The following is a 22,551-nucleotide window of genomic DNA, read 5'->3' as shown; positions in this document are numbered from 1 at the left end:
AAAGCCAATTGTAATTAAAACAAATAGGCCAGGCGGTGGTGGCGCATGCCTTTAATCCCAGCACTTGGGAGGCAGAGGCAGGTGGATTTCTGAGTTCAAGGCCAGCCTGGTCTACAGAGTGAGTTCCAGGACAGCCAGGGCTATACAGAGAAACCCTGTCTCGAAAAATCAAAATAAAATAAAATAAAATAAAATAAATAAAAATAAAAAGCAAAGAAGTTGCTTGTTGGAAATATAAAAGTAGAATTGGAAAATAGTGTGTGCAGTTGTACTCACTGGGAAGTATTTTTGCATGCAATGATGAAGATGCAGCCAAGGTGACGGGGGTTTCGCTGAAGTGGGGTGCTGACTGAGCCTCAGTAAGCTATGTCTTGTCAGACCCAAGCTGCAGCCCTCTGCCTTGCTACAGCAGCCTTTACAGGAGTGGCTGGCTACAGGCAAGCAGGACCCCTGGCTACCCTAGCTCTCTCTCCCTCTGCAAGGACAGGCCTCTTGGGCCTGCTTAACTTCAGTGGTGGCCTTCTGCCTTCCTGGTAGGTCATCCTTCCTAGAGTTTTGTGCAGCCTACATGTCACTTGGTTTTTACTCTTCCATCCCCGACTGCAAGCATTTCATTCATGTTCTCCCTAAGTTTCAGCATCCCTGTCTGGGACTTGAAGATCCCAGTTTAAGAAATAAGGGTGACTAAGCCGACCATGATCATACACACTTTAATCTAGCAATTGAAAGGCAGAAGCAGATAAATATTTGTGAGTTTGATGCCAGGCTGGCTTACATAGTGAGGTCCAGGCCAGCCAAGGCCACACAGTGAGATACTCACCATATCTGAAAAAAGAAAAAATAAGCAGACAAAAAATAAGGGCCACTGTTTTGAAGTCATATACTGGGCCATAGCATGCTAATTGTACAAAAGTATGGACAGTTACCCTAAACTTAGCACATACACACGTGCTCTGCATAATTATGGGCAAAGGACATATGAACATGTAATTTTTTTTTTTTTTTGGTTTTTCAAGACAGGGTTTCTCTGTGTAGTCCTGGCTGTCCTGGAACTCACTCTGTAGACCAGGTTGGCCTTGAACTCAGAAATCTGCCTGCCTCTGCCTCCCAAGTGCTGGAATTAAAGGCGTGAGCCACCACTGCCCAGCTGAACATGTAATTGTACAGTGGGAGTCTTTTTTCTTAGACAATGAGAGGTGCAGACTCTACAAGCCACACACACACATAGAATACCCCCAATGAGAAAATGCAGGGTCTGAACTGACCCATTCTGAGCCATCTTTAGCTGGCAGACAAAGTCGGAAATCCCTCCCCAATAAAGTTCATTTCATATGTGAAGATATAAAATTACCTTCATGATATGTGAAAATACATATGCTATATGAAAACACAAATTAATTTCATACTTAGGTTTGGGGTTTATCCCCAATATTACTCTTTATGTATATGCAAACATTTCAGAATTCAAAAAAATCTGAAACACTGCTGGTCCCCAGCATCTGGGATGAAGACTACGTCATCCAAATCTAACGTGGGTTGTTTCCACATGCGTGCACGACAGGTTGAATGCTGTGCTAAGAAAGACATTTTGTTGTTTTAACTAAATCTATGTGATTGAGGGAGAGTCTACTGAGTGTGTTCTGAGTTTAAACCTTGTATGTTCTGCTCTCCATGCTGTGCTCTTTCTTGATAGAAAGAAGGAACTCAGGCAGAGGTAATGGTGGCCGAGAGCTCGTATCTGTACAGAAAACAGAGTCTAATCTATGTTGTTATCATGCATCTAATTAGGAGAGAATGAAGCAAATTCAGTGTAGGGATTTTATAAATATACAAATAAATGTACACACACACACACTAAGAAACATGAAAATTATGTTATATCTGCTCTATAAATTAAGGGATTATTCTCAATGATGTCATTTCAATTAATTAATTAAGTTTGCTTTTTAAAGCACAAGCTAACCTGAAACTATGTAGCCCAGGCTAGCCTCAAACTCATGATAGTTCTCTTGTCTCGGCATCACAAGTGCCAGTCCACCACCACACTTGGCAATTATGGCATTTAAACGGTTAACTAATGAAGCCTGTAGAGACGCTGGGTTATGTTTAATCTAACCTTTCAGTTTTATTTTTTAAGTTTTCTGTCAGCCTTTGCTTTTCTTTTAAACTTCATCATTGCATTATTTACTTTTTAAAAATTACTTTTCATGTAAAACTAAAATACCCAAAATGCCCATTCTCTTGAACCCGTTTGCTGTCAGAACGGAGCCTGTTCTGCAGTCACAGGGCCATTTGCTGTGAGTGTCACTCTTGTCGTGAGGGCAAAGGCTCTGCCATGAGAGGGATCGTGTCTCCTTGTCTCTGTAGGGGAGAACACGAAGGGAGCCTTCGGATGAAGACGGAGCTGCTGGTGCAGATGGATGGCTTAGCGCGCTCGGATGACCTCGTGTTTGTCTTAGCAGCCTCGAACCTGCCCTGGTAAGACATCAAAAGAACATGCTGCACACAATTTCACGATCCGCTAAATGGATTTCAGTGGTGGAAGTGCTACTGGAGGAGGCATGGAAGCTCTACACAACCTGAATCCGCAGTGGGTGTAGGTGTGAACAGGAACCAATCGCATTCGGCAATAAAGACCCAGCATAAAAGTGGGCAGGGCCACTCCCTGTGTTTAGGTTGTAAACTGTGAGAGTAGAGAAGTTGAGCTGACCAAGGGGCATTGCTTGCTCTCTCTGCTCTTGACCAGGGGTCCTTTCCCACCACAATGAACTCTAACCCAGAATAGTGAGCTAAAATAAACCGACTCTCCTTTAAGCTGCCTTTGTCAGGCTTTATTTCTTTTATATTATTATTAAAGCAACAGAAATGAAATTAGGAAATAAGGACTGACTATACCACGGTTTTAAAAATCAAGCAGAGGTTTTGCATAGAACGATAAGAGCTTAATATCTCTAGTTCTCAAAGAACATTCTAGAAATAATGTTTCGGTTTTATTGGTATTAAAATTAAACTTTCTTAAGTTAGTAGAAAAATCCTTTCTTTAATGCCATATAGTAAATAGAAAACTAAATAATCTCTAATTGAAAATATAATCTACTCTCAGAGTTTTTTATTCAAACCGTGTCCCAGAGTGGTTTAGGAACCATTCTAGAAGAAGAATTGGGAAATAAGAAACGTTGACTAGGGGAAAACAATATTTACTTGGAGAATATATTTTAAAAATGTTACAATCCTCTTACAGTTCTCCGAGCATTTCCCCATTTTTATGTTTTATGTCCTGGATAGGGAAGGATGTGAGTGAGGAAACACTCTTACAGGGCATCCAGGGTCAAGAGAGACAAATCGGCTGTGCTCAGCAGCAGTGAGCAGAGCCCGGGCTCCTCACCCCGGCTGTGCCCAGCAGCAGTGAGCAGAGCCCGGGCTCCTCACCCCGGCCCATCTCCTTTTCCACATTTAGAGGCAGACAGAAAGCTTGTCTGTAGTGCTTGCTGATCATCTGGGGTCCCAAACAAGAAGACACCAGGACAAATTTTAGGCAGTTTATGTGTTAAATACATTCATAATCTAAACCTGGCTCTATCTCCTTACACACTTGTAAGACTTGTTTGATTATGCTTAGATGATCAGCATTTTACGTTTGAAGATATATTTATAGATAATCTAAGGTGGAGTCCAGTAGAGAATGGCTGTTTATATGTTTAAGTAAACATTATTAGAAGCTGCCATATGGGGCTAAGCTTCCGTATGGCATTGTACTGGCTAAAGTCATGATGGGGTCACCCATGATAAATTCCTTTAAGCCACACTGGGACAGTTGTTATTTAATTCTAAGAAATTATACAGGCCAAGGTCACATAAATGCCTGGCTCTTGGTGTGCCCTTTGTACTTGTCACAGCAACACAATAGCCTGGCTTTAGCCAGTAGATTTTGTTTTCTGCTATTTTGTGTCCTTGTTTCCCACTTTCCAAGGCTCTTTGAAAATGGACCAAACCACGTTTGACCTTGTTCTTTATTCCACTGCCTGGTTGTGGGTGTTCACCAGGAGGGCATGAAGCTGTAAAGCTCCTAATGTGTATGGCAGGTCTATACCTTGAGAGACGTAAACACACATTTTCTAGAAGAGTGGAGAGCCCTTGCCTCTGCTTGTACATCCAGTAGTTCCGGCTGTGCTGCGCTGTGTTCATTGGCCAGGGTCAGCTGTGGTCTTGCCAGTGTCTTCTTACTGCTATGAGTGCTCTAGGCTAAAACTGAGGCTGGTGAGTCAGTTCAGTAGGTTTTGTTTTGTCCCTTAATATTTTGACTCAGTGTTGGGAGCATCACACTGCATCACATCCTGAGGTGGGCAAAGGCTTGTTTTCTCACGTTTGCTGATGCTAAGATTGATCTGTGGGTCGGGGTGTCTTGCTCTGGTTCCCCTATGGTACATCTCTCTTGAATGTAGCGTCCCCTGATCCAGGTTGCCTCAGTACTTAAGAGCTTTCATTGCTCTTGCAGAGGACCCAGGTTTGATTCCCAGCACCCATGTGGGGACTCACAATCACCTGAAACTCCAGTCCCAGGGAATTTGATGTCCTCTTTTGACCTTTTCCAGCACCAGGCATGCATGTGGTTGATAGACATACATTCAGGCAAAACACTCATGCATGTAAAAAAAAAAATAATAATAGTAATAAAACTTCAAAGCCGTTCTTTGGTTTTCTGTGAAAACTCTCTGAAGAGGAAGCATGTGGCGAGAACCATAAACTAGCATGTTTAGAAATGTGCACCTTTCCAAGTATACTCAGAAGTGAGCCTGCCCCTAAGCATGCTTTCCTACCTGAAGGTGTAGGAAACCTTCCTATTCTGCTTAGGAAGAGCATAGCTTTGGGAAAACCTTGTTACAATCTTGCTCTTCCTCAGCTGCAAGATGACAACTTTCCCTAACCTTTCACTTCCTGTTCCTTCTGGCTTGGTGCTCACCATGATGTGACCCATCCCTGGAGGTTAGGGTCTTGTCAGTGCTTCTGGCTGACAGCTTTCTCTCTGTAAGCTGTCACTTAGAATCATTTGAGGGCTTCTCTCACCCAATGGGCTTGCTTGGTTACCCTGATATCTAGAAAATCAGGTGACACACCAGCAGTGAGCAAGCCCCCTCCCCGACCTTTCCAAACTGAGAAATATACTTTAGAACTTTCTACCTGTTCCATGATTTCAAGGCTTGTTTAGTATAATACCATTAGGTTTTGTCAATGATTTTAGTCCTGGGTTTTGTTGGGGTGGTTGGATCTTCGCATGTACTGGAGCTGACCTTGAGTCCTGCACCCTCCTGCCTCTGTCGCCTGGCTCTTATGATTACAGGAATGCAATACTCTCCCTAATGAGTTTGTGAGTTTTAAAGAAACTCTCTTGAGCTATTAGCCACACGCTGCAGAGCTCATGACCAATGCTTTTAGGTAGTCATGCCGTTTTCTTGTGCTGCGTATTTTCATTGTATTATAATTTCAGCTATTGTCTGCATTGTGTGGGGATTAAAGCCAGATCCTTGTGTATCTTGTATCATATTTCTCTAGAGGGATGGAACCAACAAAATGTATGTGTATTATCAAAAAGGATTTGTACTGGGCCTGGTTGAACACACCTTTTATCCCATCCCTCCTGAGGCAGAAGCAGGCATAACTCTGTGAATTTGAGCCAGCCTGCTTTACTTTCTTTTTTTGTTTTTGTTTTTTTGAGACAGGGTTTCTCTGTATAGCTCTGGCTGTCCTGGAACTCACTCTGTAGACCAGGCTGGCCTCAAACTCAGAAATCTGCCTGCCTCTGCCTCCCAAGTGCTGGGATCAAAGGTGTGCGCCACCACCGCCCAGCTAACAGCCTGCTTTACATGGTGAGTTCCAGGATAGCCAGGACTCCATAGTGAGACTCTGTCTGAAAAACAAATCATAGGGAGGTGTTTACTAGAATTGATGGGTAGTCCAACCATGGTCATCAGCATGCTGGGATGGCCAAGAGCCTGGGAGCTGCTCAGTTCCTAAGCCAGATGTCTTAGCTTTCCCTGTCTGTGCCGAAAAAGGCTTTGAAAGAGCATCTGTTTTCTGTCCTCTTTGGAAGGCCAGACAAGCTGGGTTCTGATGTTAGTTAGGCTCATCTCAGCAGCAGCATGGACATGGTATTGATGCACTCATCAGCAAGAAGCAAGCCAAGCAGGCAGCCAGCAGCTCTGCATCTTCCCCAGACCTTTTAAATATCTAGGCCATACAATCTTGAAGGGAGTCTTCTATCTCAACTAATCCTTCCTCACAGACCTGCTCAGAGGACCCCTTACGTTGACTGCTGAGATTCCCCATCACACAGGAGTACAAACCTAGATGATGTAAGCCTCCCACTCAATGTAGCCTCCTGATGCAATCAAGAAATGCAGTACCAGCCTGACGTGGTAGCACACGCTGATAATCTTGCACTTGGGAACTGGAAATAGGAGATCAAGAGTTCAAGGTCATTGTTGGCTGCTTGGTGATTTTAAAGTCAGTCTCATCTTCATGAGGGATTGGGGTTGGAGGAACGTTTGTCCCAAAATTGCTTGTGGCGCTAATTGTGTAATCTTGTTAACATGCTGAAGGCATGTACTACAGACCTCAGGCGATGATGGGCTGCCTTTCCAACAGTGGTCCCCCAGTGAGATGATAATGGAGCCACAGAGGCTCCACATCACAGAGTGTGAACACATTGCTCACAAGTCTGTTGATGCTGGTGTCAACAAACCTATTGAAATGTTATCAAAGTGTAGCATACACAACACAGTGCATAATACTGAGAATAGACAATGGTTACTGATGTACATGCTTTAGTGGACGTCTTTACTGCTCTAGCTTTTTATTATTTTAATATCTACAACTTCCAGTTATTTAAAAACTTTCACTATAAACAGCACTCCATGTTTTATAGGCAGCAGCCTCACACAGTTTGTATTTATCTCATACACAAAAGGTGGCATACCACAACATGGTGTATATCTGGAATGTATCCAGTCAGTCACCCAGTGATGGCAACAGGGCTGCTCTTGCTATTTATTACAGATGGTAATGCAGTAAGGAGTGGGTTTCTCTATACTACTTTTGTGTTCTGCCAGTGCAGCGCTGGGATAGGTTCCTGGAAGGAAACCCACAGGGTCAAAGGGTAATGGGCATGGAATTATGGGATAGCCTGCCAAGTTTTCCTCCACAGAGGTTGTGCTAGTCTGCAATCCCACTAGTGTCTTGTGTTCATTACTTAACATTATAGTGAGAACATTTCCAGTGTCATTAAATAATCCTTGAAAATTGGATTTGGTAATGGCTGCCCAGAAATTCCCCCACGTGGACTATACCATAATTTAATCATTCCTTCTCGTTGACCACGTATGGCATTCCCGAACTTTCCCTATTAATAACTAACATTGAAATGAACATCCTTGCACTAAAAGCCTTTGTAAACAGGACAGGGAGGGAGCTCAGTCAGAACAGTGCTTGTAATCCCAGCTTCAGGGAGGCTGAGACAGGTGAATTCCTGGGGCTTACTGGCCAGCCAGCCTAGTCCACGTAAAGAGCTCCAGAAGAAGTGGGGGTGGGGGGAGGAAGTGGCACCTGAAGAATGACACCCAGTGATTGTCCTCTTCCCTCCACACATACATGTGCACATGCGTGCAGGCACGTGTACACACACATACATACACACACACACTACACACACATACACACCAAAATGTGCATACATAAACCAGTATGCACCCATGCCCAAAGTAATACCTTTGGATACAGTTCTGGTCCTTAGGAAAGATACCTGGAAGTGGGGTTACTGAATGGAAGGGTTTTGTATTTTAACCCCCTGTGATATATCGATAAACCCTTTCATAAGGAAAGATTCTCTGAAGAAGGAGTATTCTTTTTTTTTTAAAGATGTATGTATGTATGTATGTATGTATGTATGTATGTATATATGTATATGAGTACACTGTAACTGTCTTCAGACACACCAGAAGAGGGCAGCAGATCCCATTACAGATGGTTGTGAGCCACCATGTGGTTGCTGGGAATTGAACTCAGGACCTCTGGAAGAGTAGCCAGCACTCTTAACCGCTGAACCATCTCTCCAGCCCAGGAGTATTCTTAATGAATAAGATTTTCCTTGGTCTCAGGATCCCACTTGAGGAAGGGTGCTTATCTACTTCAAGCATTCTATCCCAGAGAAATAACTAATTCAGAACAAGTATGTGAAGACTCAGTCCTAACATATCGAATGCCTTATAATTGGGGCAGTTCTCATCAGAAGCATCCTTCAGGCACTGGGCCCTCCTTTACCGCTGTCTCAGCAGTGAGGTGGCTTACAGGTTTTGCTCACTTGCTGTGGCTGGTCTATACCATGAGAGAGGACAAGAAGGAACCACTTCTCTGTGTCATCGGATGTGTAAGTGAGCAATGAGAGGCATAAAAAATGTCGCACATTTAATATTGCCACTTAATGTAATGGCGACGTGAGAAACTCAGCGAGTATAATTAGGGCTAATTTGACCTGCCTTGATTGCTGCGTACTTGCAGGCTCAGGCCCAGCAGTCCAGAGGGAATGAACAGGGCCATTACGGCAAATTCCATCTAGAGATGTCTACTTAACTCTATGGTAGCTTGTACCAATAAAGTGTAGGGGCTGTGAGTGAGCAACAGGCCGACACTCATCTTCCCTGCTGCCTGCTAAATGGCTAGACATTCCAGGAACCTTTGATGGAAAGCAGGTACTGGCATAGCCAAGTGGCAGGCTAAAACTACCAGGAGGCAACTTTCCTCTAATATTCAAAAGAAGGCATAAGAGCCAAGAGACCCCTGCTCTGCAAATGAATCTGTCCCAGCTGGTTTAGGGGACACCAGCAGTGGCTCTCACGGACCATCCCCTTGGGACTGTCCTTCTGTTTTCTACAGGATTTAAAACATATCTCGGGCAGCTGCCAGCCCAGCTGCCTTTGGACACTCCTTCCTGGTGTGGCGTTCCTATAGAAACGCACGTTTGTAAATGGAAAAGATCAGTTAACATAATCCCGGTTCTTTTGCACAGTAACCACCAGTGTTCTGAACTTGGGGGAGGAGAAGTGCTCTTTGAGGCTCTATCTTTCAACTCTGGGCTTTGACCAGGTCTACATTTTCCTAATGTGGTCTACCACAGGTCAATACACATTGAGCAGAAAGCAGGATCTAGCTGGGAAAGCGGAGTGCTTGCCTAGCATGTATGACCGTGGTCTTGGGATCCATCCGGCACAGCAAACCAACAAAGTGGAAACAAGGTGTGGACATATCATGTGCTCAACCCCTGCACGTTGGTGCACAGATGGTGGCGGAATGGAACTGTCCTGGGGGTGAAATCGTGTTACTCTGTAGCCCGCTGTGTGTTCCAAGCTTGCTGTACTGTGCTCACCTTTGCAAACTTGCTTAATTCTGTAGACAGTTCCATTATGTTAGTGGCCCATCATTCCCTTGGCCCTTCTTTTGGGGAAGTATTTTTGTTTGTTTGTTTGTTTGTTTGTTTATGTTTCCCATGGTCCACTCTGCTCCCTCCTTGCCACTCCAGTCTTTCGGTGGGAGGGGTAGCTTCTGCAGTGTTTGGCTGGATTAGAACAGGTAATATCAGAACGGTTTCTGTCTTATAAATCTCCTTTTTCTGATCCTGTGGCTGGGGAGAGCAAACTTTTCTTGGTGTTTTGTCCATGTAGTTTTGAGTTATGGGTATCTCCAGTGAACTATCAGGACAGATGAGAAGCAAGCAAGCTCAGGGCCCCCGGTGCCATGGCAGTTCTAAGACCCGAGGTCCCCAGCTAATCTACCTTCTCTTCCGGCCTTCCAGAATCCTTTTGGTTATTTATTGTAGGAAAGCCAGGGGTCTCAGTCATCGGAGGTGACACACACAAGTCTCTTGCTCATATTTTTGATCCACCCTTTTCTTTCTTTATCAATTTTAAACATTTTATTCTCTGGTCAATGGAGTATATTTTCATTGTTAGGTTTTTTCTTCTGTCTTTCATTCATGGTGGTTGTAACATGTTTTGTAATTTTATTTATGACATAGATGCTATCTACGGAAGTCACGTAATGGGATCCTGTAGTGATAACTTATTTGACCATTTCAGATTTTGGACCATTTTGACTTAATTTTTCTTCTCAGGATAAGATACCTGAGACTGTGACAATGAAGCCAATAGTTTTCAGCTCTCCATGAAGACTTTCCCTCCCGTAAGTGTAGTACAAAGACTCATTTTCCTATGGCTTCCATTGTTAATGGGCAGACATCCTAACCTATGTTATCCTGATGGGCATGTGCTCTTCAGCCATATAGGGATTTGCTTGACGTTCAAGCCTTGACTCTCCCTCTGTGGAACGTTTAAAGTGTAATCCTTTGTAACCAAGAGGCAACCCCAGGGCAGCCATGCTTCTACATCTGCATCTATCTAGTCTTGGTTTTGAGCCTTTTTTTTTTCTTCTGAGCTTGAGAACTTCGCCTCTGCCTCCAAGGGCATTCCATGATACACTCAAGAAGTATTTTTTAAATAATCAATTGAGTTTTTAAAGGGGCCTTAAGATAAGATTTCTGATCTCGTTCATCCTTTTGCTGTGGTCAGAGCCATTAGATTTTTTTTCCCCTCGGTTATTGGTATCGTATTTTGGGATGGGGTAATCGATAGGTAATGTGAGAAGATTTTCACTCCATTAAAGTGATACTTAGAGCTCACACATGAGTAGAGCAATGACTTGCTCTGCTAAGGCTCCCTTGCTGGATTCCCTGGCCTCTATGATGAGAGGAGAGGCCCTGGACACGCATCTCCTCATCCACAGAAGCGCTGCCAAGTGAGCCTGGCAGGTCACCCCGAGGCTCACAGTTTCCATGGTTTTCACTGAGAATGAAAGTACAGTGCTTCGTTCTCATCCTCCGGGTCCACGCAGCTTCTCCCCACTAATCTAAGCTAATGACAGCTATAATGTACTAATACACGCACACATGCACACATGCATGCTTGAAACTTAGTACATGGATAGTACCAAACACATTCCCCTTAGTAAATAGCTTAGGGAGTTTAAGAGAGCAGGCCATCTTATACAAAGCCACTCTCTCTGCATGCACAGTTCATTCATGCACCCAGCAGAGTGGGATTCATTGGAACTTTTCAATACTATGCAAGAAGGATGAAGCGGGGATCCAAGACATACTGTCCATCTATGAACTGAGGATGCACTCAGGACCGTGTGAGCTGCACAGACAGAAAAGAGTAGCATTGGTTTTCATTTTGTTTCTCAAGACACAGTCTTGCTATGTAGCTCAGGCTGGCTTTGAGCTCACTGTATGGCTCATGTTCGTCTCCTCCTCATGCTCTGCCCACCTCACCTCACAGGTGTTGGAATCACAGGTGTGCACCACCATGCCTGCTGTAATAAGTGTCTTTTTTATAATAGATATTAAAGCAAATAAAAAGCCTTTACTGCATACAGAGCACTTGCTCCAGGTTTGACAAAGTGGAAGGTTCACATGAAGAAAATGACATGAAGATGCCCGTGGCAGAATGTAGTTACTGCCCCACCCTCCTACCTGCAGTGCACCCAATAAACCACACGTGCACACACGTTAGAACTAGAATGGAAACTGGGTTCAAGGACAGCAAGTGGATCCATCTGGGAAGTGTGTAAGTAGGTAGCCTTCCATGTGGGCTCACTGTAGAAGACAGCACTTGAGTCTCTGGCTCCCTGTTATCTGTCAAAGACAGCTCAGTCTGCTGTTTCAGGATGGTCTTGTCATGACCATCCACTTTATGGTGGCTATGGTTGGACTGCAAAGACTTTGTCTATAGCATAGTGGTTGGCTCTTCTGTTAGTATGCTGAAATAGACTAAACTTGAAGTACTGGCACTGTTGAAGGAACGGACTTGAATTGTGCTTGGTTTCTACATGCTGTGAATTGTGGACTGATCTCAGGTCCAGGGTGATGCAGTACAGTGGGAACGATGGCAGAGGAGGGTACCCGCAGGTCTGATGCGGATGCTTACGGTGTCTGGTCTAAGGCATTGTGGCGCAAGGGAGCACTCAGGATGGCCAGGGGTGTATAGTGCTTTGTATCTAGAGTAGGCAGGGGTCTGAGAGCTTTGCTGGGTTTCATGTCTTATAAACCTCATCCTTATTGGTTGATTTGACCACTGATGGGAGAGAAGTACTAAGTAACCAGGAAGAAGGAGTCATAGCAACAAAAATAACTAGTGTAGAATCTAAGTGCAAGAGCCAGGAGGATCCTTCTCTGGTGGCTACAAGTTACATTATATCTATTGGCATCAAGAGTGATTTCTGGGTACATTCCATTTGTCCTTTGTTTCCTCTCTCATATGATTATATGATTATTGATGTCATTAAGACTGCATTCATCAGGACTGGCTGTCAGAGAGTTGCACTTATTTTGTACCCACAAGCAGTTTTGAGGTAAATCTCTCACTTTAGGGCATTAGTTGATCAATACAGACATCTATAGTGAGGGATTGCTTTCCTACCCCTCTATGTGATTCTGTTGTCTTGATCGTCCTATAAAGAAGCCACCCAGGATGAGATGGGGACAGGAATTAAGTACTGTCAAAATCAATACTTGCTTGATACTCTTAGCTGGACCATTCTATCAAGTTCTTCCCCTTGCAGATACGTCTTCCTGAACCTTTAAACCAGGTCCAAACTGAATCGCTTGTCTGCAGAGACCCTCAGCTCACGCCTTGGCACTCTGTGATTTCCTTTCTTCTGCTTCAGTGTCTCTGGTGGTTGGATCCTGCCAGCTTTGGCTTGTTTTATTGTTTAGGCTTCACACGTTGAAATTATCTGTACTGCTGATCCATAAAGTTTGATCAAGCTATAGATTTTCTTTATTAGAAATTATTTTCTTTTTTAGAATTTAAGAGTCTCTTTTAATATCTCATGTTGCTATGGATAAAATTTGTTGTTGTTGTTGTTGTTGTTTTTGCTTAGATGTGATCTAACTCTGCTGCCTTAGACTGGCTCAGAACTCGCTGTGTAGCCTGGGTTTATCTTAAACATTTGATCCTCTTCCTTTGGCTTCCTGAGCTCTCGAATTACAAGTATGGATTGCTATGGGTGGCTTGAGAAGTGTTAGGTTTAACACATTGTATGTGACCTGTTGTTTCTCTCTGGAAACTTCTCATCCTTTCTTGGTGCCCTGAAATCTCTCCACGATGCAACTTGAGAGTCAGTCAGCATTGAGCCATGCTGACCTCAGCCTGGCACCCTGGCACCACTCTTGAGTCACGCCTGAGTTACTTTACTTTTTAAGCCTTTTGTTTTTTGTCTTCAAAATGCAAGCAACAATAGCACAGCATATTATAGGAGGTTGCTGTAAAAATTAAATATATTAGCATCTACAAAATACTTGAAATGTGTCTGTCATTTAGTAAATGCTGTTTAAACGTTAGGTCTCATTAACATTTGAAATATTGAAACCTTGATACTAGCAATCTGGAACATTCTCTGGAGTTGTCTTCTTCATGAGATTCCTCTGTTCTTTTTCCTGGAACTCCTGGTATTGATCTGCTGGCCTTCTAGACTAATGCTCTCATTAAGAAAGAATATTCCCTTTGTGGAGTATGGTGGAGCTAGGAAACCAAAGGAAATCTGTGAGATTGGCACAGTCAGAGGATTCTGTGAAGGGCTGTAGAACAAAGACACTTGGGCCTACTGGTGCAAGGCAGAATTCAGATAAAGGGCTGCTCCTACAGGAACATTAAATGGAAACACGAGGCTTCAGAGTTTTTGGAGGGTTTCTAGGTCATCAGGGCACTCGTGTTTGACCACTGTCATTGTTCCTAGGTACTGACACAGTTTTTAAAAACTTGTATGTTTATATGTTTTGCCTGCATGTTTGTCTATGAACAACATATGTGCCTGGTACCTGTGAAGGTCAGGAGAGGGCATCAGATCACCTGAGACGGGAGTTACAGATGGTTGGGAACCGCCCATCTCCAGGAAGGAAGCTGGCTCTCACTGTTGAATGAGGGCTGCTGGGTGTTTCTCAGCAGAGACCCTCTACTGTGTCCCTGTCAGGTGTGGCAGGCAGTGGCAGGCCCTTCCCATAGGATGCAGGGAAGAAATTGTGATCTGTTTCTTAAACACATTTTATCCCATTCTCTCTTTCCCTTTGGTCTTCACCTCAGCCCCAAAGGGAAGGGATGCTGCCAGCCCTCAGTGTCCTTGGGGGAGGGGAGGGCTGTGTGTGTAGTTCAAATCAGCTAGTTTCTTGCTTTTCTTACTGCTTGGTTAGTAAGAAGCCTCTCAGGTTTTGCAAATTGGTTGTCCTTGAAAAGTATACTTTCCAACTTGAAGATTCTATTGTTGTTACCAGTTCTCCTGTTCCATTCACTTTTGTAGGTTTACGCCAATTATTAACCCTTTCTAGGGTGTTACAGGAAGAAATGGGGTGACTATCCCCTCTCAACTTTAAGTAGCATCTTAAAGTCCTCCTCTCACCCCTCCTTCTTCCCTCCCCCATATCAGAAAAGATCTCTCTATGTAGTTCAGGCTGACCTCTAGCCCCCAGGCCTCCTCAGCCTCCTCCAGTCCACTCTCTTGTTACTTCTTATCAGAGGTTTTAAGGTGGATGAACATACAAGCATTTCCTCATTTCTATTATAGAAAGTTAAATGTTTCTACACATAAGAAGAGCTCACAGGTCACACATAAAATGAACCATTAATAATAGAAATGGTAACCCAAGGTAACCAAGCTGCTCTACCATAGAGAGGAAGAAAGCTCCCCTCTGCAAAGCAGTGCTAGAGAATGCCACAGTCCTTCCTAGTAAAATATCTGGGATAAAAACTATTTTAAATCACTATATGAAAGCATGTACAAACAGTAATTCCTTCAAATAGAGGCCACTAACAGTTTCTACAACTACTAATAGAAAGAAGATGGGGAATCTATGGGGTGTCAAAGGCTTGTACACAGAACGTTTAATACTTAGTACAAGATGTGTCTTTTAAGATAGAGAGTTATGTCATCAGATGATCTCAGAAAGTGACACCATGTCACTGACGGTGATTCACACACAAATGCATCCTGATTCGCTGTCATGCACAAACACATCGCCAGAGAAACTCTCAGGAGTGAGTACCCTGGGCCCAGTGAAGCCTCGTCCCAGGTTTCATCTGGAGCTGAGTAACAGAAGGACGTATCACACAGTTAGGCTGTTGAGCATTCACAAAGAGCCTTGTTCCTTTTTAAGAGGCAGGGGCAGAGAGGCTGGCTTTGAGTAATGGATTTAGGAGACATGGCTGTGCACAATCCACTGTCACTGGATTTGGTTGGGAAGCCCTGAAGAGAGATTTTTGACGTGACTGGAGAAGTTGAACCTGGGCTGGGCAGTGAACACGCTATAAGTCCGTCTCTACTGTGTCAGGTGTCACAGTGATAACCATGAAAGAAAGTGTCCCTTTTCTCAGAAGTATGTAGATGTTAGAGATGTTAGTGATCAGTTTATTCAGAAAAGCTGAGGAAGACTGAATGGGAAACCACACGAGACAGGTGTGGACAAGTGTTCCCTGCTGTTCACTCAGGATGGCAGGTAGCTGGGTGGATGGCATTCTGTTACTCTGCTTTTCTGTTTACTTGAAGTATTCACATTAAGAGGTTTAGGAAGAGGCTGGAGAGATGGCTCAGTGGTTAAGAGTACTGGTGGCTCTTCTAGAGGGCCTGAGGTTCTATTCCCAGCAACAATGTAGTGGCCCACAGTCCAATCCCCTCTTCTGGATGAACACTCATATACATTAAAAAACATTTTAAAAAATCCCCAGCTATACCTTTAGAAAAAGAAGATTAGGAAACCGATTTACAGATGTGAAGTTGCGTAAACCTGGCCTGGCAGAAGCAGGGGTGAGTGTTCCAGAAGCCCACATTGGCACGGGCACTTAGCAAGGAGGTACTGGTGCTGAGTTCACCAGTGGAGAGCAGTGTGGAGAGCAGTGGAGTAAGGTGGTTATTCACTCCAGTAGGGATGAACGGTCGACTCGCTGGCAAGATGGAATCAAGCAATTGGCGTTAAAGTCTCAGTGAAGTACTCATATGCTGAGTGTTGTGAGTTGTCCTATCTCATTGTCACTGAAAAGATCTCTACGTGAGGAGTCTGGAAGGTGCTGTCTCTTTTCTCCCATCTTCTTTTCACATCTTTTTTTTTTTTTTTTTTTTTTAAACTCTTTTTCAAACACCATGGAGTAACTGCAGTAACTACTCAATTGTAGATACACAGTGACAGTTAATATAGAGAATTGCTTCTTGTAAAGCTAAAAACACTTAGACTATAGTTATTGGGGCCACTGAGATGGCTCCCTGAGTACAGGCAACTGCCACCAAGCACGATGACCTCAGCTTCATCCTTGGGACCCTCAGGGTAGAAAGAGAGAATCAACTTCCAAACTCTGTTCTCTGACCTCCACACATGTGCCAGGCACACACACTACATACATACATACATACATACATACATACATACATACATGTAAGAAGTCTGTGTATCTGAAGCACTGATTGTTGCTCCATCCATTTCTGTTTTCCTGTGACATAGGGAGCTGGACTGTGCCATGTTACGACGCCTAGAGAAGAGGATTCTGGTTGATCTCCCCAGCCGGGAGGCCAGACAGGCCATGATCTACCACTGGCTGCCTCCTGTGAGCAAGAACCATGCCCTGGAGCTGCACACAGAGCTGGAGTACAGCGTTCTGAGCCAGGTGGGCAGCCTGTGGGGCAGGTGCAGGTCATGGGTGCAACAGACACCAATCTACGACTCTTAGAAAAGATCTGGCCTGCCCAGCAGTGCAGTGGATCCACACTCCATGAATAGCCGGGCTCCAGGAGCCTGGCTATAGTGATGCAGAAAACGGGGAGCCATGGAGAGAAGCACAGGGTTCCGGTTCAGGGAGCCTATAGTCAAAGATCTGCATTAAAAGTAGGTCTTCTGACTTTAGATGATTTAATTAAGTAAATATCCTTCACAGATATACCCAGCTTGGATTTTAGTTAATTTCTAATGTAGTCAAGTTGACAACCAAGAATAGCCACCACAGGTATCCATTCCTAGGATATCCGTCTGGGTAGACATTTAAACCTAATGTTTTCTAAAGTCCCTCAAGAGCAGAAATGGCTTTATTTAACACAAGAACAAAATATTCTCATTTGGTCATCTTGGATTTAGGTTTAGGGCCCCATTAGGCAACGCTGGGTGGTTCAGTCCTCCACTGGCATCTCACAGTGTGTCTGATGGTCTCAGGGAGCTATCACCCAGATGGCCAGGTTAGTTGGACTTGTTAGCACCTTCTCTCCCTCCAGTATTGCTAACCCAGGGATGCTGGTGTAGTGAACAGTGATGACAAATCTCTAAGCTAGCATTCGGATGCTGGATCCTCTCTCAAGAATGAAGAAAACACCAGCATTCTGCTGCCTGAGCCTGGCTTTGAAACTATTTCAGGAAACAGAGGGCTACTCAGGCTCCGACATTAAGCTAGTCTGCAGGGAGGCAGCCATGCGGCCTGTGCGAAAGATCTTCAGTGTGCTTGAAAACCACCAGTCAGGTATGGCTGAGCTCACAGTGCTGGGACCTCGGGAGGGAAATTTGTGCTTAAGCATCCTGACTCTTGGCAGGATGTAGAGGTACATGCTTGATTTCCTGGCCACTTAGGAACTAAGGCAGGAACAAATTTAAGGCCAACCTGGATTATATTCTGAGCCGAAGGCTAACCTGGGAAACTTAACTAGACTCTGTCTCAAAATACATATACTAAAATGGGCTCAAGACTTGGCTGAGTGGCAGAGCATTTGCTTTTCGTGCAAAAGTCCTGCCACCTGTCACCAGCAGATGGCGCTCGGTGCCTGGTTTTCCAGGCTCCGAGGTGTTTATACTTGTCTGCTCTTAATTGTCATCCTCAGTGCACTCTGCTGTAAGATTCAATGGCTGGCTGAGGATCTATCTCCTCAGAGTTTGGGTTTTCATTTTTCTGGCAAACGCTAATGTGGGGCTGGATCCATCTGAGGCACTATACAAATAGTAAATAATACTTCGTTAATGTATTTAATTCTCTTTTGGAGGCAGAATGGTGGGGGTGTCTTGGCTTTAAGCCCCATCGCCCCGTAACCCTCTTCAGATATTTGATCTGAATTAGCCATCAAGGATGGGATGTCTGCACTTTCTGCAGACCTGGCCTAATAGCCTTCCAAGAACTCTGACCCCTGCGAGTTGCAGCGCTGTTTTGACTGTTGTCTTTTTGTCTAGAGAGCAGCAATTTACCTGGGATCCAGCTGGATACTGTGACCACAGAGGACTTTTTGGATGTGTTGGCTCACACGAAGCCTTCAGCAAAGAATCTGACTGAGAGATACTTGGCCTGGCAAGAGAAGTTTGAGTCTGTCTAAAGCTGTATCCAGCCTGACCTGGCCAGAGGCAGCCGAGAGCCTCCTTAGTGTGACTGGGATGGAAGGGAGGAAATGATCCTGGAAAGCTGGACTAATTTGGACAACTGTGTTACTTTGGAAACATGAGCTCTTGTGTCATGGATGTCAGCAGAGTGGAAATTTCAGTTGTTAGTGTGTGCTGTTGGGTCAGGCAATAGAGGTTTTTCTCACAAATCGACTATAAAAATTTAATAAGTTTCCTGTGTTTCTCCTCATTTGTGAACTAAGATCTTCATTTTGAAGAAAAATATTTTCTTAGTCTCTATTCTTTTTTTTTTTTTGGTTTGTTTTTCGAGACAGGGTTTCTCTGTGTAGTCCTGGCTGTCCCGGAACTCACTCTGTAGACCATGCTGGCCTCAAACTCAGAAATCCGCCTCTCTCTGCCTCCCAAGTGCTGGGATTAAAGGCGTGCGCCACCACTGCCCGGCTAGTCTCTATTCTTAATTTCTTTCTTGTAATACATTCTCAAGCCTTTCTCCCTCCTTCCCTCCCTCCTTCCCTTTGTCCCTCCTTCCCTCTCTCTCTTCCTCTCCCTACTCCCTTCCTCCTTCCTTCCTTCCTTTCTTCCTTCCTTTCCTTCCCTTTCCCTCCCTTCCCCTCCCTTCCATCCATCCGTCCAAGACAGTCTCAATGTGTAGTGCCTGCTGGAGCTCACACTGTGAACCTGACCAGCCTTGATTTCACAGAGATCCACCTGCCTCTGCTGGTGCTAAGAGTGCTGCCCTAGCACAGCTGGCTTTATACTTTTTAACTGGCTGAATGCGTCCTGTATTTCTCTGTTCTCCCCACTGCCTGCTCCAGGAAAAGGAGATCACCATAAAACCATGTCCATCCTCTCCTTTCAATCCATCTTAACCTAGCTGACCACCACGATCACTGTCTTGTCCCCATTCATACCATCCTCAAGGACCTAACTGCTGCTTTCCCAGAGAATAAAGGAAAACCTCCATTCTTCCTGGCTACTCAGGTTCCAGAGTCGAGCTAGTTTGTCAGCTAATTTTCTGCCACTTGGCCTTCAGCCATGCCTTACATTTCCCTCTACACAGTCCCTCACAGATTCCAGCCTTGGAGGGTGTTCTGAAGGACAGAATACGTATGTAGTTAGTTTGGTTTTGTCTTGGATGCCCAGTTTGGTTATTAGCGCTCCACTTGGCATCTTCCAGTGTCACATCTTCTCACCTGCATCCTCTTACTGGCTGATCTTGTGGGCTTATATTCTATTTCCTTCATTTTAGTGGGGTTTGGAGAAAGGACATCAACTCATACACATATTTACTGTAGACTATCTACAGTTACTTGTTATTTGTGTGAGTGAATGTCACATGTGTACAGATGCCACAGAGGCCAGAAGACTATGTCAGCTTCTCTGGATCACCTGTAGATGGAGTTACATGCAGTTGCAACCTGCTGCATACCAAACTCAGGTCCTCTAAAGGAATGCAAATGTTCTTAACCACCAAATCACCTTTCCTGCCTCTATTTATTATTCTAATTAAATGTATTCCTTGACAGTTTCCTATGTACGTATACTGTACTCTGGCTACTCTCACCCTGCCCTGTCTTCCCTCCCTCCCACTCCCATCACATCTTCCTCCTTTCCCTTGATAATGTCTTTGTGACTCACTGAGTTTAACCAAGGCACGGCCATGTATATGGAACTGTCCATTGGAACTGCTGGGCTCCTCAGTGAGCATACAGCTCAATATAATGACCCCTCCTCCTTCACACCCATCAGGAAGCAATAGTTCCCTGAGGAAGCATAGGGACTCATGAACACCCCACCCCCCATCCACGACTGACGGTTGACAGTAGTTTTGTGCAGGCTTGATATGGGTAACTGCAGCTTCTGTGAGTTCACGATTGTAAAGCTCTCAATCTAGCAGAGTGTTTTGTAGCTCATCTCCTTGTCACCCAACTCTTAGATTCTCTTCCATTCCCTTTTCTGAGATATTCTCTGAACTATAGAGGGAAGGGTCTGTCATTATTTTTTTAGTAGGTTAAGGGATTGGGAGAATAGCTCTGTTGGTTTGCCTTAAAATTTGAAACCTGAGTTTGATCCCTAACATTCACATAAAAGTGCCAGGTCTAGTGCTGCATGCTTGTAACCCCAGTGTTGAGGAGATAGCAGAGACAGGAGGAACCCCTGGCTCACCGGCTAGGCAAGCTAACCTAATTGGTGAGCTCCAGACCAATAAATCCTGCCTCAAAGAAGGTGGATGGTATTTCTGAGGGTGATACTTGAGGTTGTCCTCTGGTCTCTAGAACATGCACATATGTGTACTTTATATAATCTTTACACACACACACTCACACACACATGCATATATATATATTTGGTTTTTTGAGACTGGGTTTCTCTGTGTAGCCCTGGCTGTCCTGGAACTCACTCTATAGACTAGGCCAGCCTTGAACTCAGAAATCCGCCTGCCTCTGCCTCCCAAGTGCTGGGATTAAAGGCATGTGCTACCACTGCCCAGCTTTATTTTTTATATTATATATGCTATATAAATTATATAGATTATAACATGTAGCTATTAATATATAAAACGATATAATATATAATTTACAATTATGTATCAGTCTATAACTATATAGATATATATCTACATAGATTATCTAGATATACGGATTATATGTATATAATATATATTTACTATATAGATAATTGTATGAGGCATTGACTCCTTTGTAGTTGGAATAAATAAAATTTATCTTAACATGTGGGAATTTAGTCGACTTATTTTAAATTAGAGTTCACAACTGAAATGCGCACGGTAGCTCAGAAATTGATGCCGCAGGAGTAGTGTGCTAGGTAGAAGTCGTTTGCGTGGAGCCACGTCTACATTATCATGTTTGTCATAAATCAGCAAGGCCTTTCCCCACACAAATTCATGGTGTGTGTGTGTGGGGGGGTGCTGGCTTTTTATGATACCAGCCACCAAGACCTACTAGCTAGAAGCACAGGCACCAGACCAAGATTCACAGACTGCACAGACAGAAGCGGGAAGGGTGGTGAACTGGGGAGGGCAGAGACTCTCTGAAGGACACACTCCTGACTCAGCCCAGTTCAACATGGAAATTTAGTCTTACATTGCCAGATCTCCTAACCTTCCTAGAAACAGCAGCGACTGACTTGCACCTGAACATCATTCTCGAACTCTGGCAACTAGGGTTAGTGACCCCTTCCTCCTGTGTCATTTGGATCCTTTTTGTCTATCTGGTTGCCCACACTTACCTCCATCCAACCCAGCCTTACTGTTAATGGTTGTCTTCATCACTTACCAGACACTCAAACTGTATTAGGCAGTTGTGTTTTTGATTCACTGTTTGTCTTCCTCAGATGTAAGCTCCACAGTTTGAGGTCCCTTTTTTCATTTTTACCGAATGAATGAATCATTCTAACAGCATAGGCCAATGGCTACCTGAGCTCCAGGAGTTATGAATACTGTTCCCAAGCTCTCAGCTTACTGCACTCTATATAGGAAGTCTATGATTATTTTGAATTGTCAGAGCCCTTTGTATCAGTAGGTCTGTTTCTGTATGCCTCAATGCCCAGACTAGAAGACACATATCTTAAGCAACAGAGCTGTGCCTGCTGTCTTCCTGTGCTTTGGCCACAGGAAGCATTTAATAAATACAAAGTTCTCAGGCAACATCATACATGGAAACAGTTCCAATGTATACGACATGAGAATGAGCACTGGAAGATACTCAAGAGTTGTCAGCGACCTGTGCAGTTTGTATGATTTTTGATCCACTGCCTTTTGTTTTTTTTTTTTTTTTGATCCACTGCCTCTTAAAGACAGAAATGTGCTTTTGGCTACTAGGTCTTGATGGCCTGTATTGCAAAAAGCCGGCAAAGCCCTCATGAGCATATGTGGAAAGGCTTTTGTGATTTATGACAGATAAACATGATAATGTAAGCATGGCTCCACGCAAATGATTATAGTGAGAAAAACGGATTCATTCTCCCACTCATAGTGGAGTGTTTTGGTCAACTAGATTAATGCAGTTTTAAAAATTTTTTATTGCAGGTGCCTAAGGACTTTAATTTCATGTTACTGGAGCCATTGATCCAAAGCTAAC

The 22,551-nt window shown here is 44.0% G+C and overlaps 1 protein-coding gene across 3 annotated transcripts in view; it reads left to right on the top strand.

Moving 5' to 3' along the window:
* Katnal2 (katanin catalytic subunit A1 like 2) overlaps positions 1 to 18,664 on the top strand; it is a 69,041-nt gene extending 50,377 nt beyond the window's left edge. For all 3 annotated transcript variants that reach the window (XM_028783231.1, XM_028783232.1, XM_028783233.1), the window contains exons 13-16: positions 2,368 to 2,478; positions 16,586 to 16,748; positions 17,486 to 17,588; positions 18,287 to 18,664. In XM_028783231.1, the coding sequence (XP_028639064.1) occupies positions 2,368 to 2,478; positions 16,586 to 16,748; positions 17,486 to 17,588; positions 18,287 to 18,426 (517 nt within the window). In that variant the 3' untranslated portion in view covers positions 18,427 to 18,664. The remainder of the gene's footprint in view (positions 1 to 2,367; positions 2,479 to 16,585; positions 16,749 to 17,485; positions 17,589 to 18,286) is intronic.
* Positions 18,665 to 22,551: the final 3,887 nt, after the last annotated feature.

This window comes from Grammomys surdaster, unplaced genomic scaffold (assembly GCF_004785775.1).
Source record: "Grammomys surdaster isolate TR1022 unplaced genomic scaffold, NIH_TR_1.0 1036, whole genome shotgun sequence".
Lineage (NCBI taxonomy): Eukaryota > Metazoa > Chordata > Mammalia > Rodentia > Muridae > Grammomys > Grammomys surdaster.
The sequence above is the reverse complement of the archived record's forward strand: the minus strand, read 5'-3'. Positions and strand labels throughout refer to the sequence as shown.